Below are 18,678 nucleotides of genomic sequence, written 5' to 3'. Positions count from 1 at the left end.
TAGTTTAAGCTGACACAACTTTTTGACAGATATTTAAAGTGTTATTAGTGTTAAAAGATTTTCTTCTTCATCATGATGTGAGTCACATTTTTGTTGTATTTTTTCATGTTACCACATTTTTCCAGTGGCAGCCTGTCTCTATAATCTTTTGATAACTGTTATGGCAATAACAGGCAAGATAAATAGAGATGCATGACCAAAGGCAGGAACATAAGAAAGTTTTAATTTAAAAAAAAAAACAGTTAAGTCACACCGAACTTTGTCAACTCTCGTTCACTGAGTTTAGCTCTAAGTGTGATTCTTTTCTGACAAGTGACTGTAAAAACTCCATCACACATTGTCATGTTTGCATTTCAGTGGCTCTGTATCAATTTTGTTCAGGATGTTTCTGAATTTTTTTTAAACTCTCAGACCTACCAATGTGCCAGAGATTTTAAGGTCATGCTTTGTTTGGTCTCAGGCAACACCAACCATAATGACATTTCTAAGAAATGAAATCTCTCATTCGCCTTCACAGCAAACCACTTCAGCGTCTAGGGCACAATGTACCTTCAGATTTTCATGAAGTATGAGGAAATCCATTCTACTGCCAAGTTAAAATGAAATCTCCAAAACCAACTTATGTTACATCTATGAAACAGTCTTACAATATTAGCGTTATGTATTGTATTAAGGCAGGAAAGTTCAGAGGGGCTGATCTTGCTAGCTCGTCATTGGATAAGCTTCCGTCGCTGTAACAGAATATAGAATTATCCTGCAGAGTGATTTCTGTAACAATACTATCCTTATATTATTACATGTGTGTAAGGAGACGGTGTTACTTACCTGAATTATTCAGTACCCTTTTAATAGATCTTAATATTTCTGGAAAATGCTGAGCAGCTTTTGCTAATGGCTGCATAATGCTAACTTATTGTCTCCTTACTTGTTTAGGACAGAGATATGTTTCTTTTTGGAGATACTGGGCACTGGAAACATCAAAGATGGGTTGATGAATAAAATGAATGGAGCGTATTTTAAAGCAAACCTTCTCTTTGCTAGATATTAAATATGTTCGGTGCTTTAAGACAAAAAGTAAATAACACATGGTAAAATGGCAGTTGGAAATGTTACCTATTTGATTTCCAATTCTGACTTAGCACTCTACAAACTATTTTCCTTTTCTTCTCTCTTTTATTTTGCAGTTAACTTTGACCACTTTCAAATATTGCGGGCTATTGGGAAAGGGAGTTTTGGAAAGGTAAGAATCAATTTTTTTTAGCAGTTAAAAATCCAGTAGAGAATTTCTTTGTGTATTTCTGGTGTGACCTGACTAGGGTAAAGGAACGTAGGTTTTGTAGCCTTTTGCTTCTTGAAGACATCTGATCATCTGTATGAACTGACTCTGACTATTCATTAAATAATTTCTATTACAATACATTCACTAAAATTTATTTGGTAAAAATGATTATAATAATTACTCTCCTTAATGGGGTTTAGCAGAATTTAAAAAACAGTCCCCCAAACAAAAACAAAGAAAAAAGTAGAAACATGCTACTTTTTTATGCAGTCTATTAGAATGATCTCGTTCTTAAATCTCTGGATTTATTTGTGTCTTTAAAATAATTGCAGTATTTTAAAGGCACTTTACATAGATTCAATACACTTGGGACTGTATAAACAGACATACACTGTAATTATGATCATTGAGTAAATGTTTGTTCAATTCAACAGGCTTTTGCTGACACAGAGAAGATTAATGGTTTGTTTACACATGAGTAGATGACCTTTCTTTCCTATAATAAAGACTACAACAAGGTTTTAAATTTTTATATGGGTAAATACAAGGCCATGCAGTCAGAGAAAATCATATTATAAAAATATGAGAAACCATTGCTCACAGGAATACATTTGACAATGAAATATAACTTCAGTAACTGACCAAGCAATAGCTATCTAGATCTTGATTTCAATAATTCTGGAGTATATGCCTGCTGAGTGCTGGTGAGCTACTTCTGTAGTTATGCATTGAGCTCACACACAGGATTTTGATGGCTCTTGGCCTTCCCTGCAGAAAAATTATTTTCATTTTGCAGAGGCCTGAAATACTTCGCACAGAACAGCATGGTCCTTCATGGCATGGTCCTTATTCGGTTCAGTAGTTTACAAAAGAAATCCTCTTTAAGTTCAGTAGGAGAATACATTGCTAGTGCAGAATGGTGCTCAAGAATCCCTCAAAAATCAGGGCATCTAGAGACATGTGATCATTTATTATCACAATACAATGATGGACTGTCATGTCAAACTAAATGGAGGTCCAGGAGTACAAGTGAGGTATAGGATAAGCAGTTAAAGATATCTCCAAATCATGCTGACCATCACAAAGATCACCTGCACTCCTTTCTTCAAAGCTTCCCCATTTACACCTCTACTATCTTTGCCCTTTCAAAGGGCCTCTCACCCTTCCACATCATGCAGAAAAATAAAACAAGCCTACATGCTTTCCAAAGGTTTGTTGGATCCACTCTTCTCCATGGCATTCAGAAAACTGGTGAATGTTTCTATGATATTTCTAGAAACATCTGACTTTCTTGTAAGTTCATATGGCTGCAGTGTTCCAGTGAACCTGCTTTGGAGATCTGTGTGGGTGACAATAGAGTTTCACAGTCCTGAAAGAACATGTTTAATGCAAGACAGGACTCATGTGTAAGTCCTCTCTAAACTTAAATACTTATTTTGCAGCTGTCAAATGCAATGGAAGAGTCCTTGGCATAACAGGCTTATTTTTCCCAAATGAATGCAAACTTCTGACCAATCACCTTGTTTTTCCTTCCACAGACAGAGAAAGAAAGAAACCCATTTTAAAATGACTGATTATACCATAGCCAAAAGCACAACATGGTAAATCAGTCACCATTTCAAGTGTCGTCCTCTGTGAGTCAGTCTTGCTTTTACCATTCATTTAGAAGCCTTGTTGCTAGCGACTTTTCCTATTACTGTCCTTCTGGAAGTACCTGGCAGCAGAAACAGCAACAAATGATGCAAGACCTCTAATCTCTATTGACTTGCTGTTTACTGTTTGGGCTCTATTGTGCTCTATCATCCTGCAACATTTAACACCTTGTTCTGTATCACATCTTTCTTAAACTGTGTTGGGTATCACGCTTTCCTTAAACTGCATTCTTCCTTTATGGCTGCTCTATGGCCTTTTCTGCTTTCTGAGAGCAGGAAGATGTTTTAAGATGTGCTCTACTTTTTTATTTTATTGCTGCTGGTACAATTGCTCTCTCTCAATATTTCTTAAATTACTGTGGTTGCTACAGCAACCTTAGGCCTCTGCAGGGTGTTGCTGCAGGAGATATCTGATATGGCAGAGACTCCATGCAGCTCAGCTTGCTCTTGTGCACAGAGCTCAAGGTAATTCTCAGCACCTTCTCTCTTCCATCAGGACCAACTGCTTCAGGAGCTGTGCTCTGTCCCTCCCAGCTAGCTTCAGAAAGCAGCTCCCTCTGCCTTTTCCTTCGTCATTTTGAATTCACAGTACCAATATTTGCTGTTACAGCAATTCCTAGGCCATTTGGTGCTAAATGCTTTTTATCTCATGAGCTTGTCTTTTTTGAGGAGTGGCCACCTGCTTTAAGTCAGTAGACTCTGTTTCCTAGGGCCATGTTGAGAGCAGGTGCGGTCTTTTACGCACTGTAGCATCTTCCCCAGAAAAAGTGAAAATACATCACAGCAGTTGTGAGAAGGGTAGGAAATGGGTATGGAGGGAAGAGAAACAAGGAGCATGCTCTCATTTCCAGAAACAACCAGAGTTGCTTCTTTTTTCTACCTTCCTTTCCTAGGTAGATGAAGGGAGCACTTTGCTTATGCTTTGGTGCCCTCATATGTAAAAGGAAACAGTGATTTATTTTTTTTTAAGACTTTTAAGCTAGTTATGCTCGGCATGATCCAGGTATTAGTATTTCCAAATATACTTGAAGTTGGCCAGGTCAGTAATTTTGTCCAACAGGTGTTATTCATATATTAAGTATTTCCCTTCAAATGTCAATTCAGAAGCAGACACTTTAAAATACTCAAACAAAAAATGCCCAACACTACTCTAAATACTTATTTATGCTGTATGATATCTTAAAAATGCTCCATCATTTAATCTGGCTATTTTTTTCCATTTAGCTATATGTAGAGCCATCAAATGAATCATATCAAAAAATTATTTATATGAGAATCACCCTATAAGTACAAAACTGACTAGGTGAAATACAGGAATTGTCATTATTTTTTACTGCAACAGTAACCATATAATTGCAGGCTTACTCGTGCAAAATAATTTGTATTCAGGTACAACAACTCATTTTCAAGGATATTATAATACCAATTTTCTTCAAGTTCTCTGTTCATGGGAGTAGGCATATTGAACAATCTGACCTCCTTAGATTAAATTCAAATTATGATTTCAATGTTCAAACAATTTCTCCTATTTGTCTAACATGCTGGGACACAGGACTTAGTTCTGATTAATTTGTTTGTATAAAACAGTGACTTTCTCTGCTGAAGTAATTGAAATCACCCTGGTGCAAACCAGATGGGACCCCAGAACCACATCTGCACTCATTGAGGGTACTTTACTAAATAATATGCAAAGTATTTCAGAAAAAATATACTGCAATCCTAAAAGCAACGTAATGCACAACTGCAGAATATTGATATTGCTTGACAGTATAAACATCTATTTTTTTTCTTTTTTTTTAGCTTGAGTTGATATGAAGCTATACTAAACAGATGCTTAATCCCTGCTCCAGCTGTCGTGGTTTGCTCATGAGAATCTGGGAGTGAATCCTCATATTTCAAGGAAATTCCCTAGCAGTCTAAAGCCAAACTTATGACATCCATTCTCCAGCTTCTTTGTGTAAATTTCCAAGTCTTCTTGTAGGCTGAGACTATGGACATTAATTTTCCAGAGTATGTGGGGAAGAACAGACAAGGTAGTAGTATTTCAGGTGCACGCTTTATAGCAGATTTGTCAATTCCCACACTGAGTTTGAAACATACAGCTGATATTTGTCTCGTAGTCTCCTATGTCTAGGTGAGTATCTCAGCTCGTGCAGTGCCACAGATCTTCTGGTGGGCTGTGATTACATATGGCATCTATAGGTGCCACATCTGATCTGACCTGACATACTTGATGCATAAGATTGTAACCCAGGAGCACAGATGAGGTGTGCATGTCAGCTCTCAGCTCTTCACCTAGCAGTGGCCTTGCACAGAGGAGCTTTCCCTGACTGCAGTTTGTATCTTTTCTTTTTTATGACCTGTCATGAAACCATATCATGAGAAGCTTAAGTACTCATCTGCCAAATTCAGACCAAAATGGTTTTATTGAAACTAAGTGCTCCCACTCCCCGCTGTTCTCACTTGACAAAGCACACGGCATTTAGAAGTCATCTGAAGTTGGTGGCAAACAGGAGAAATCTGTGTTTTGCAGCAAGTCAAACTTTTCTGCCAACCCCATCTTCTGCTCTGGGAAGAGCTTCCCTGAAGCTGCCTATGGCTGCTTAGCCAATGTAGCTGTCTGCAGTAAACCTTTGGCAAATTCTGCTCAGTTTTACTCAATGGAACTCTCTTGCTTCACTTACCTAGCTCTTGAATAGACCACAGGGCACTTTGTCACTCAAAGCACTCTCAGTGGCTGTGTGAGCCATTAATCTGCAGATAAAACTTGATCTGTAGGTGCTCTATTTTCTGCATGTGAAATCAGAAGAAATCCAAGAAGGTAGATTAGAAGTGGACTATAGCATATTTTGTTCCTGAAAGATGAAGTTTAACCCTGCAGTCATAATCTAGTGGTTTTCTTCCCCTCACCCCGAACATGGCTCCAAGTCACGCTGTGGTCAAATTTGTTTTAATCTGGTAGTTTTGAAGACATTTCACTGTTACTTTTTCCCAGATACAAAAAAAGATAGTAACAGCGAAGACATGTAGAAAACTCCTCTGTGGAAAAGGAATATTTTCGCAAGAGACTTTTAAAAATAAGAATCGTATAACTCCAAAGAAAATTAATGGGGATTCATATTGCCTGCCTATAAACATACACAGCACAGGTGCCTACATCCAAGCTAGTCATCTACAGTCCCTTTAGAGGGGCTTTAGTAGAGGAACCATGCCTCTAGAAATGGTCCCCTGAACCTGTTTAGACCCATACCGTAGGTGGAGATGCATGTGCCTGTCCCTGCCTGCTCACTGTGAAGCTGGATAGCTGTTGGGTTTCTGATACATATTTGATTTGAAGCATCACCTATAGAGACTGCTGAAGCAGTGATATCAGTATAAGCAGGGCACTGTCTGGGCTTTGGTAAATGATAGTCACAGAAAAATTGCAAGAGGATGTTTCAGTAACATGAGTGTGACAGGCGTTCATACTGACACATGTAAATAAGGCAATTCTGCACGTACTTCCACACTGATGAGTCATCACGGAATTTGTTTGTTGAGGTGCCAGAGCACCTGCTTGTCCCTGTTTAAAAATGACTCTTTTGGAAAGAATTTACACCATGAACAACAACAACAACAAATTTAACATTTCCCATTAAGACTGCACATGTGAGAAAAGCTTGAGGGCTTTTTCTTTCTTTCTTGCAGTAGTGGAAAAGTTCAGCCCATTCATGTACTGCTCCAAAGAAGAGCTGACAGCCAGTGGCAAAAGTGTTGGGAGGATCTCCACTAGTATTCAGCCCTGCCATAGCAATGTCAGGTGCTTTTCACAATAATATCCATATGGATGCAGCTTGGATTTCCTGATTTTTAGTAGGGAGTAGCTTTAGTATGTTCATTAAAATCCTATTGATTCCGAAACCATAGTAAGAGATGTGCATAGTTACACATTGCTAGAATATGTTTACTATCATTCTATTCTAAAGCTGTGTGCTAGGCAAGCTTTTACTAGCAGCAGAAGGCCTGTTTTGGCTGTGCTGAGTACCCTTGTCTTTACTGGCAGAAGGAGAACTCAGTGCCTTCTGGAGTCACAGCAGTGTTTTAAAACCTTTTTACATTACATGTTTAGGTGCTGCATATGATCACAGTTTGCCCCATTGTTCAAACCTGTAATTCTTAGCAGAGTAAAACCACATTGTCTCACCAGTCCCACTAGCCAACAGTTCAATAGAGAGGCTTTTCATGTAATGGAACAGGACACTTCTTCAAACACCTCAGTCTCAGCCAAGATTCATATGAAAATCATGTTGCAAATTCATGTAAGTGAATGAACTTCTGGATTCAGTTTCTGAGCCAAAATTAATAAGCATACTTTATAATGTGAATCACTAATTTGAAGTGTCCACGTAATCTCAGACAGGATGTGAGGGATTGCCCCTGCAAATTCTGCTTATACTATTGAAGTACATGTGGAAGCTTGAACAATTAATTTACATCCCTTCATTTCAGTTCAAACCCAGCTGCTCCTCTTCGTCCCCCAAAAGGCCAGCCCCAGTTCCCCATTGTTCAATAGCCTGGGTCCTTTCCATATGAGTTTGAACCTTTAGTTATCTTAAGGGCATCACAACATTCAGACTTTCTGTAAGAGCCCAAGGAGAAAAATTAACAGAACTTCAGTGCTCACCATTGTGCAACACTGATGGATTCAAACCAAAACATTGACTTCCATATTTTTCTTAATTAGCAAAACACCTTCTGACTTTAAGAAAGGTAATTAGAAACTCTGCTTAATCACACCTTATCCTTATAGGTTAAAAGTACTCTATTAACTCCTATCTTTGAAGTAGATTTGAGCTCAAGGACAAACTTCATGGAAATAGAGTTGCAGAGAAATAAATGTGGCTTGGTTTCACTGGCCTAGTTCCTCTTAGAGGGACTGGAAAAAGGTAGGGGAATTAAAATATGCTGATGGTACATGCCAAGAGCCTTTCCTCTACAGATGAGAAATAAGTGACCACACAGTAGATCTTCCTAGGATCCTTACCCTGGTGCTGGTCATTCATGACCAGGTCCAGAATCCAGATGACACCTTGCTAAAGTCAGAGGTTTCAGCTGTGGGAAGTTCTCTTAGTTTCTTCAGACTATTACTGAATTTTGAGCATGCAAGTTCCTTAAAATACGACTGAAAATGTAAGGATTTGTTTTCAGTTGGCACCATGCTCTAATCTGATCCCTGAGTATACGTGTATATACTGTTAAATGAGAGTGTGTCTGTGTGTGCATGTATGTATGCACAACTATACATATAAAATAATAGTGCCCATGTCAATGAAATCCTTCAGAATACCCTTGAATTTACACACTACAGAGTTTTGATATCTAAACCAGATGCTTCCTGTACATAGTCTGTATATATCCTGATGATGAAAGATTCTAATTGGAGCCTATGGCTGTATCAGTAATATAAATGTTGCACCAAAATATTTCCAGTTAGTATTCTCCTGGCTGTGAAGACACACACACAGACTGTCACTTTAAAAAGTCCTGATCAATTAATAGGAAAAACCCTTCAGAACAAAAGTCTGCTGGAGTTATAGTTTTGCTCTATGTGAGGAGGTAGGGCTGTTATGAGGTTGAGATTTACACCACCTTTGAAGATGAGTTGTGGAACAATCTTATATTTCAGTGTTAGTAGAAATCGTATTTAAAATGATGTTTCTCAGATGTGGTGGTAGTGACACTCTCCAACTTCATTCACAAGTCAAACTACCCTAAGCAAAAGCTATTCAAGCCTTACACGGGAGTTCTCTTGACTAAGATTTTCTTCCTGCACTTACAAAATTATTTGATGTTTGTAAAAAAAAAAAAAAAGTTAAAAGAAAGAAATTTACTGCCAGAGACTAAATCATTGTAATGGTCTCTTGTGAATTCAAAAGTATTATGATGAATCTCTGTACAAAAATTTTTTTTCTTTTCAACAATAATTAAGGGAGCATAATTCTGATATTCAGATGAAACACCGAGCCTTGTGAATGTAGACTGTGTTTATGAGGCAGTAATCAAGATGTCTCTATTGACTTGAGGGAATGAGGACAATGATTGTGCATTTTCCTAGGCTGGAGGCAGTACTTTATGTGACTAATGAGACAGTCTGCAATTCAAGCCATTTGAGCGTGTTCCTCCCAGCTTTACCATGTAACGTCTGATGTGCCACTTTTCTGGGTGCCCATTTCTTCTTATGCAGGAATGGCATGTTCTTTTGTAAATTTGTTAATTACAATGTATTACAAAGAATCTTGCAGAGCTGTAAGGTGGGCTTTCTAGAGGTGTTCCTAGGTTGTGGCATTCAGATCTGGATTACTGAAATATTGTAAAAGGTTCCTTTTTTTCAAAGGCACAACTGAATTTCCTTTCCATAGGTGTCACACTTCTTGTTTTCCTTTGCTGTCAATTAGGTGTGCATTGTGCAGAAGAGAGACACCAAGAAAATGTATGCCATGAAATACATGAATAAACAGAAGTGCATTGAGAGAGATGAAGTTCGAAATGTTTTCCGGGAGCTACAGATAATGCAAGGCCTTGAGCACCCCTTTCTAGTCAATCTATGGTAAGCAAACCTTTAAAATTCTATCGAGGATCTCTTGCTTCCCTCCTTATTGCTGAATCAGTTCAGGTTGTGGAAGGCTGAAGGGCACAAATAAATTTGGTGAACTGCTTTTTTAAACGTATTTACATTTTGCAGAGGGCTTTATTTTTAATGAATATTTTAAAGGTACCCTTTTGCATCAGAATATTTAAACATCACATTCGTCTTTTCACTTCTGGTTTGGTTTCTCTCCAGATTGTTACAATAGTGCACAGAAATGTGTTGTTCTTTCCAGCTTTATCATTTGTTTTTGACAATACCTGGACTAAACGTCTGCTATAAGGCTGTGGAATATAAAACCCAACAATTCTGTTATTTTTTTTTTCCTTTACTCAGAGAAAATTCAAAACTCAATTACTCTTAAAAAATCTCTGACATGGAACAGCAGAAAAATATGCTTCTGTCACCCGGAATTTCTCTTCTTTTCCCTGTGCTAACCACCGCATGCTTTGGTCACATAGGACTGTGAGAAAATGTTGGTCAAGTAATGACAAGATTCAGCTGCACCACCAACTTAAAATATTTGCCGGCTTTTATGAAGTGATAGTAGCAATGGGATGCAGACTTTTTCTCCTCTATCTAAAAATGACCTATATAGCTCAAAAAAGGGGACATAAACCATTATGATAAGAAAATTATTTGGTTCATGAAGAGTTGGTTTTATGTGGATGACCACAGTGCAAATAGACCTTCTGTTTTGTGAGTTTTAGCTGTCCTACTAGAGGCCAATGCCTAACCTGCAGTTATTTTGCCCATCCTTAAACTCACTCTTGACCTGTACAGGTGAAAAATTTCTTGCTGCCTGTTTAGCACCTTTCATGAATGAAAAGCCAAATTATATTCTGGCTTGAGTGAACACAGCTTTGGGATAATTGCACTCACTTATACCAGCAAAAGATTTGATACCAAAATTATTTCAAAAAGGACCTAGGATGATCAAACTTGAGCTATCCTAATATCCTCTTGGAGGTTTAAAGAAAAATATACAAACACTGACTGTAATACAAAACTTTTCCAGTATATTTTTCAAGGTTCCAGCAACCTGTACTCTCAGGATTTTTTCACCAAAGATGTGGTATATCTGTGCTTAAGAGCTTGTGGATTTTTCTTTCCAGCATTTACCTAGTCTCTTTTGAACTCAGACAAACATTTGTTCTTTAACAAGAGGTAGTGAAGATTTCCACTGTGTAACTAAACATTGTGCAGAAACAGTCATAGGTTAACATGATTTACAAGATACTTCAGTAAACATAACAATGTTGAAGGATGAAAGATCAAATATTTATTGTGCAACAAAAAGTATGCTAAATTCCAATAACTGAATTTTGACCAGCTAGTAAATATTCTTTCTTGTTTTCTTTTTTTCAGGCCAAAGATTAAATTCAAAATAAGCAATACCTTAAAGTGTGTTGTGTGTGATGACAATTGTCATTGTAAATAATTAATTTATTCATCTTGTGCTTCTGAGATACTGTCACAAGGTGTTAAGACTAAAATGTCATACTATATGTGTGTATGAGAAATGTAGAAGATCAAAGAGGAATGTAGTATTCTGCAAAACATTTCAGGCAAAAAGGACACTATTTGAAATGTGCCAGTGCACTAACAATGTTCTGTATACAATGTCTCTAGTGATGCTTATAGTTCACCAGTCTCTTATTAGAGTAGATGACAAGATTTTTCTTTGAAGAGAAGGCACGGGGGGAGCCTACCCACCCATTAGATCATGTAATAAATGGCAGGTCATCTCCCATTGATGGTGCCTGAAATTTCTTGCTTGCATTTAATCTTGTGACCCAGCTCAGCAGACAAGAGTCCTGTCTCCCTGTCACCAAGGTTAGTTTTCAGGTCTATGGTATGAGACAGAAGAACATGGAATAATCTGAATACTTACATCTGGATTTAAAATCAGTGTCCACAGAGATAGTCCCGTGAACACATGCGGTTTGCTTATGCAACCGTTCAGCCCCTGGTGCCTTAACACCTTAGTACTTTGCAGTCTGAAATGTCCATGTAGACAACATACTTTACTTCTCCTTACGGCCAAAAGATGAATGTGTGAAGGTAAAGCTAGCAGGTAAAAGAGCATTCAGGAACATTCTCGGGTGCTGCCTGATGCAGCTGGACTGGCCCTTGGCACACACCTGTCCCATGTGAGCCAGCCCCTTCCCAAACAGCTCCTGGGATAGTTCCAGAGTCACAGTGTCCCACAGATCAATGTGGTGTGGCCAGCAGCCTTCAGCTGCAAGAACGTTGTTAGGGAACAGACAGACTTCCCAGCAGAGGCATAAGCTGCTCCTTGCCAGCTGGCCTGAATGCTTGGAAATGCTCCCCAGCGTGTTTCATCTACTACGGGAACCGTAGTGGCTAACTGAGATTAGGACATCCTACTCTAGGGACCTTCATTCTTCCTGTTGAAGGTAGGCAATTATGTAGTCAAACCCCGTGTATATGAGACTCTACTGAGATTCATTGACTTGGACACACACAGCTGAACTGTAGAAGATTTTCCAAAAATAATTTCATTGAAACTCAGTATTTTCAGCTGTAGTCTTCACCTCAAACATTACACATTAAATGTCTGGTGATTCGAAGCCCTGATTCCAGATTGAGCTACTGAACTGCCAGAGTATCTATATTTCAACCTGGGCTAGCACAGCAATGTCTTGAACCCAAGCCTCCCCAAAATTAATCTAGCCTACCCCAAATAACCCGTTCTTTGTAGTCAGCCCATAATATGTTTCTATAATTAGCCCTGCACAATCCTAAATGAATTTGAAATAATTTCAGGTATATTTCTGCAGTGTCTATACTTGCAGACTGCACTAGCGTGTTCCAGACTTTTGCATTAATTTCAAGGTGTTAATACACATAGTGTTGAAATAATGACTTCTGTTATTGAACTACAACAAGGGCAAACCAAAAAAAATCACAAGTGACTCTTACATAATGCTCATCTGTTCTATTAACACTAAGGCATATAAAGCTCTTAAACATATTATGTACATGTATTTATTTAATAATCGAAACTACCTTTTATTTGTTTAATTACTCCCATGAAAAAGGAACACTGCAAGTACAAATGGAATATTCCTTAAACATATTTTATGTGTTGCCAGCAACAATCCCTTAGAATAACACATTTTCATTGATTGTTGGTGAATTAGAAATCTGTTTAATGTATTTTTACTTGCCATTATATACAATAATAATTTGCATCACATACATTTGCATTGTAGCTGTAACTCACATTAGATTATTAGCAGAAATTCATGAGATTTTCTCTTATGAGTCAACTCCTGGCATACTAATGGAGTGGAACAGTTGGAGCTCCATTTCTTCCATAGTAATTACAGCTAGATTTGTGTTTTATTTTTCTGAGTTAGTTTTCTTTTCTGTTCATTTCGTTAATCATATTGTAAGTGTACAAATGGGCTGTAACAGGAACTACCTTGCTTCAAAAACTGAAATATTATTTTGACAAGGAATAGTTATGTCATGGTGTATGGGCAACAACACAGCTGTAGCTTGTGTAAATGTTGAGGGTTTTTTGATTTGGTTGTTTTGGACTGGTCTATCTTTCTAGGCTCTATCACACTCTCTAAGGGTGTATTTCGGTTTTCAGAAATCATGCCTAAGGAAATATTTTGGTGACTAAAACTCAGAAATCCCATTAGCTTCCTAATTTTCATTGGCATTTCCCTACTTAGCTGGGGTATCTAACTTTGATTTCCCAAGGATATTCAGCAGTAATTATTCTGAGAAGGTAAGTATCAATCTGCCATGTCATGCTCTGCTGCAGCCCCCATGTCAGTAGCCAGACACTGACATTCTGTTCACTTAACTAAAAAATCACTAACCCCTCTAGAGAAAGTCAGAAATTCAGTTATAGGCAGGACCCAGACTAATGTAAAGAGCAGTGCACAGGTTTTCCAGAATTGTTTAATTGTCGTGTATGTGTATTTTACATTGGATTGTGATTGGATAAAAACTGAAAACAAACTGTGGATGAGGAACTGTAGTAAAGCGTGTTTGCACAAAACCCTTTGTGGGGTTGTGGTTAAACAGTTATGTAGTCTGGGAAAAACTGAAGATATGGCTGCCCACACTAAGGGAAGCCTAGAGGTCACGTCTCCTGCATTCCAGATGAGCTGACTCTTAGTTTTTTGCACAAAACATGATGACAGTGCCAACAGTTTTGTTGATACAAATTAATCTGTCTTATTTGCACCTTGCAATCTCAGTGAAAAGTAATTATCTGGCTGGATCAGTCTGGATGGCATTTCAAAACTCTTCAGAAAAACCTGCATTTCTCCATTGATTTGAAAGCAAAATTAGGTACTTCTTTTGGTTGCATTTTCCCTTCCCCTTGATTCACCTAATCCCCAGTTATAAGAAACAAGATTTAAGCTTAGGAAGGCAGTCTGGATCTGATCTGGTGTACTTTTGTCTGGAAGGGATATGCACGATGAAAAAAATAAGGAATTTTAAAAGTAAAATACTTTCATTTTTTTACAAAGTACCGTCTTATATTCAAATAATGTAGGTGTTATAATTTTTTTTTTTTTTTGGCTTTTCAATTAAACAAAATATTATGTCTTTTAATTCCATATATTAAATCCCAAATCCATATTGAAAAACATATTTGGAAGAAATTCTACTCATTACAACCTTTTCATGAGTTTGGGGAACTATCCCTGACCAGAAGTGCTGATTTTCAAATGTTAATCATCTGGACCTTAAAGATATATAAAAAAATTAATATAGCGGTAAATCTCCCAACAGTTCCTTGAACCAAAAGGAATACTAACCAAGCACACTAATCTTTCTTTGAGGAATTACATAATGAAAGAGAAAAGTTGGCAACTCAAAAAACAAACATGAGGACTAGAAAGCCCTTTTGTTTTACATGATAACTTCACAAAGAAGAAATGAGGTATAGGTAAGCCATCTGTCATCAGTTAAATTCCTGTGGAAAGAAAGAGAAGAGGAAAGAAAGTAAACCTTCTGTAGTGGGTAATTCTGTTGCTCTCCATCAGTAACGTTAGCATACACAAGTATACAGAACAGCTAATATAAAACAAGGGTAGCATCTCAACTCCAAAAGATCTATATTAAAAAGCTTTTTGAGGTTCGTGCATCTTCTCTGAGCTTTATTAAATTTAGCTTCACAATCTCAACTTATAAATCATATTATTTGAAGTATGAACTGTCTTTCATAACATCTTACAGAAAAGAGTCATTCTTCTGTAAATGCTCATAATAGCTTGGAGGATAACAGCGTTTTTCAGGAAGGGCTTGGAGTTGATTTATAACCTTCATTTTAGAAATGAAATTGAATAAATGCTTAAAGATATGTGAGCCTTGTAGCCAGTTTTATCACCATTACAGGCATTTCTGATAATAGCAATTTCTTCTTAAAATGAAAAGCAGTCCTTTTTTTATCATACCTTTTGTATGTCATGTGTCTTTCAAACACAGATGAATGAGCTGTAGAAATGTCAGCTTCTAACATGGTCCCACCTTGAGACTACAACATGCCCCTCTAAGATTCAGCATTTTATCCATGTTTATCCTTGCCCAAATATCTGGGCATCCTTTGGGCAAAAGGAGTAGTGTTCCTGAAAGAATTCAGATTTTAAATATCATTCTCACAACACACATTAGGGCTGAGCCAAGAGCCATGTTACCCCCTATCTACCAATGTGGCTAGACTTTTCATTACATGACTTGTCTTCAAATATGAGTAGATCTACTGGCTTCTCTGAAAATAATACAGCTTAGCACAGAAGACAGAAGTTTTTTGGAAAAAAAATAAATATATATATATATATGTGTGTGTGTGTGTGTATATATATATATGGAAATGGTTTTCCTGTTGATGTGAACAGAAAAATCTGAAAAATAATTTGGACCATTTATCAAAGCTTTTGAAACACAGAAGTGGTCTTATTTTTAATAGCCTTGCTTAAAGCGGTTATACCCCTTCCAAACTGTCAGAACAATTTCAAAGGCAACAGAGAGAGAAGGATGGAGATTTACTTTTGTCAGTTTATAGGCAATTTTTCTAGTATAGACAGAACTATATGTTTGATATATTTAACAACCCATAAAGAAGTGTTAGCTGCATTCTCGGTGTGGCTTTATATTTTGATGTATTTTTCTTTCTACTCATCAGTCTTTAGAAATTACGTATTTCATAAGACAGACCTACAAAAGTACATTATTGCTACCAACTAGAGTAAGACTAAGTTCCAAATCCAGTGAAAACTGGAACAAGTGAAGAACACACATTGTAGCAAAAATGTTAATGCATTTCTGAATTCACCTAATACCCCAAACTGTCTTCAGGTGGAAGGGCTTGTAAAAAAGAGAAAAAGCAATGCTGGAGCGAATAAATTATTTGTTCAGTCTCAAGTGTTGGATGGGTTGTGTAATGTACACACACACACATTATCACTTCTGTGTGAAGTTGCCCTTTCTAGAATAGGCTGGGAGTAGAACTGCCCCACAGCACAGCTCTTCTCAGACTGGTGTCAGAAATGTGCAGAAACCTATAAACTCAGGGAAGCAAGCACACTTCGCCAAGTGTACTGCTGGGTGGAGCTGAAAATAACCAGTCAAGGAGCATTAATTACTCATCAGAGATACCAAGTGGAGGTGGTTCAGGTTGCTCTTAGGTGAGTTTGCTTAGTGGCTGTGGTGTTGTGGCTGTGTAACTCACCTTGACACAGTAGGCCTAATCTGTAGTGAAAATATTTCATAGGAGGTGGAAAATTTCTTTTCTGATAGATAATATGACCAGCTTTCTAAGCTTCATGACACTCCATGCTAAAGGCTGTGAGTAAACTCCACGATCTAAGAAAAATATTACATGACATTTTTGGAAGGGAGTAGAAGACTTGTGGTGTTTCCTGTTAGGACGCAGGTTAGGTGATTGCCATTAGCCTGACTGCCTCTACAGCAGTAAGGTGTCCTGCCAAAAAGGAAAGTCAGGCTGTAATAATCTCTATTTTAATAGTATGTGGTGGATTCCCAAAAGGTCATGAAACAACAGATCCTGACAAACGTTCAGTTTTCCTGGGGAGTGATAAAGAAGCTCAATGTTCTTAGCTCTCTTTGGTTATACCCAGCTGCTCTAAGCCTGGTTTATGGGAAGCAAGACTACAATGTTACTCTTTTTGGCTATGTATATGCTAGTAATTTAAAACTGGATTTTTTTTCCTGAGCTCTCAAACCCAATCTTTGATGCTGCTAAACATTTTTAGACCCACTCCTAGCCTAGCTGTGGGCTGGGGCATGAGCACCGTCTCAGAGAAACTCCAGGAACAGCCCAATTGCTCTCAGTAGGCAGCTTGCATGCCATCACCCTGTTTTGAAGTTGACAGTTTAGAAGTCCAGGCATAGACTTTTCTGTGCCATTTGGTCTTGGTGCTGGAGAACAGCCACTGTTTATTAATAAAATTATCATTTCTTACTTTTTTTGTGGATCTAACTGGGGTTGTGAACACCAGACCATGTAATCCTGGGTCATTCTAGATATCTATTGGGCTCTAAGATTCCTTTCCAGGCAAGAAGAGACTGTAAATCGAGGGAGAAAGATATATTTATTGTATCTTGCACAGAGCAACTCTTTTTGCTATAAAGGGAGCAAAGGTGAGTACTTTCCTCAAATAGCTAGATCAATTCATCACTGCATTAATGTAAATTTGGAACCGGTAGAGATATAAAAGCTTTATATCTAAGACTGAAAAAGACATCTGTTCTCCTGAGCCTTAGGAGAGATAATGATAGAGGAAAAAGGGCAAGAAAAGGTGATGAGAAAGCAGGAAGGGCAAGACAATTGGAAGAAGAGAATATAGGAAAGATTTGACTTGAATTGTAAATATTCAGGATATTATTTCTGAAGTTACATTGGACTCAACATTGCCAGTTGGTAACCTCTGGATGCTTGTGCTAAATGAGTGTTAGCTGTAACATCTTCACTGACTGATGAGTGCATGATCCAAGAGTTCTTTATTTTTGTGCTGATTTTAATACCTTAAAATACTAATTTCCAGCATTGGAACACAGTCTTAAGTCTGCCGATATTGAAATTTTTTCTGGTGACTAATTGTCTTCTGTGAGAAATTGCTGTCACCTTGAAATATATATGTTTGGACTTAACTTTAATGCTTTCTCCATAAAAGCAGAAATTGGCCTTTGGCATAGTTTAAGTTTTGATCTTTTTTTGCATTAAAAACTGCTGCAATAGATATTTTATCTCACATATGTCTCATTGCATCCTGGGACCTTAGCAGCCTGTCTTCCACATCATTCTTACTGAAACAGAAACTTTATTTGCTGACCCATAATATACCTTTTTCATACAAAGCTTTCACTGCAAAAGGAATTTTATTATAAACACCAATAAATATCAAACTACTGGGAAAAATAATCCCTTTTGCTTTGAGAATGTGCGGTTTTAGTCAAGTTCCTCTTATGAATTCAGGATTGTTGCCTCATTCTGCAGTCACAGGGGGATAGCTGCTACCCAAAGCAGATCAAAATGATCTTGGGGTGAACCTCAGCCATGTCTCAGGCCTGTGGTGTAGTCACAATAATCCTCTGCACATTTGAGGTAGAGATAAGTATTGTTACTTTTTGGACAGAAGCAGAACTCCAATCCTGTGTCAGGGATATGCTCAGGAGAGCTTGCAGGGGAGCAGGGTTTCAGTGCTTTCAGCCCATTGAGATGGGAAAGAACAAAGAAAAGCCCTTAAAAATTGTTTCAGACTCCTCAATTGCCAATTTAGGCAAGCAGTAGTTTTTTTTTTTCCTTCTCTTTTTATTTATTTTTTTTTCCCATTTTCTGCTTTAAAGGTTATGAATGCCAAACATGATAGCTGGAGTGTGTAATTAAACTGATAACCAAGGTTCTGTAGGTAGAGTGGTTCTCAGAATCCATGACAGAGTAATGAGTTCATCATGCAAATCTACTGTTTTCACGCAGGCATGAGTGATTCTTACCTATGCTATGGAAACTAGGACTGTAATTAGCCTGCACTAAAAGTTCTGCTAAAAGTAAACTATACAAGATGCAGTTCAGCACTGCCTTAACAAGGCCCAACAACTGTGGGACA

The 18,678-nt window shown here is 37.7% G+C and overlaps 1 protein-coding gene across 2 annotated transcripts in view; it reads left to right on the top strand.

The window, feature by feature from the left end:
- Positions 1 to 18,678, top strand: part of STK32B (serine/threonine kinase 32B) — a 162,982-nt gene that overhangs the window by 26,735 nt on the left and 117,569 nt on the right. For both annotated transcript variants that reach the window (XM_065060513.1, XM_013372292.3), the window contains exons 2-3: positions 1,185 to 1,240; positions 9,366 to 9,517. In XM_065060513.1, coding sequence (XP_064916585.1) covers positions 1,185 to 1,240; positions 9,366 to 9,517 — 208 coding nt within the window. The remainder of the gene's footprint in view (positions 1 to 1,184; positions 1,241 to 9,365; positions 9,518 to 18,678) is intronic.

The sequence above is a fragment of the Columba livia genome, chromosome 4, assembly GCF_036013475.1.
Source record: "Columba livia isolate bColLiv1 breed racing homer chromosome 4, bColLiv1.pat.W.v2, whole genome shotgun sequence".
Classification (NCBI taxonomy): domain Eukaryota; kingdom Metazoa; phylum Chordata; class Aves; order Columbiformes; family Columbidae; genus Columba; species Columba livia.
Note: the sequence above shows the minus strand (reverse complement) of the source record. Positions and strands in the feature narration are given on the sequence as shown.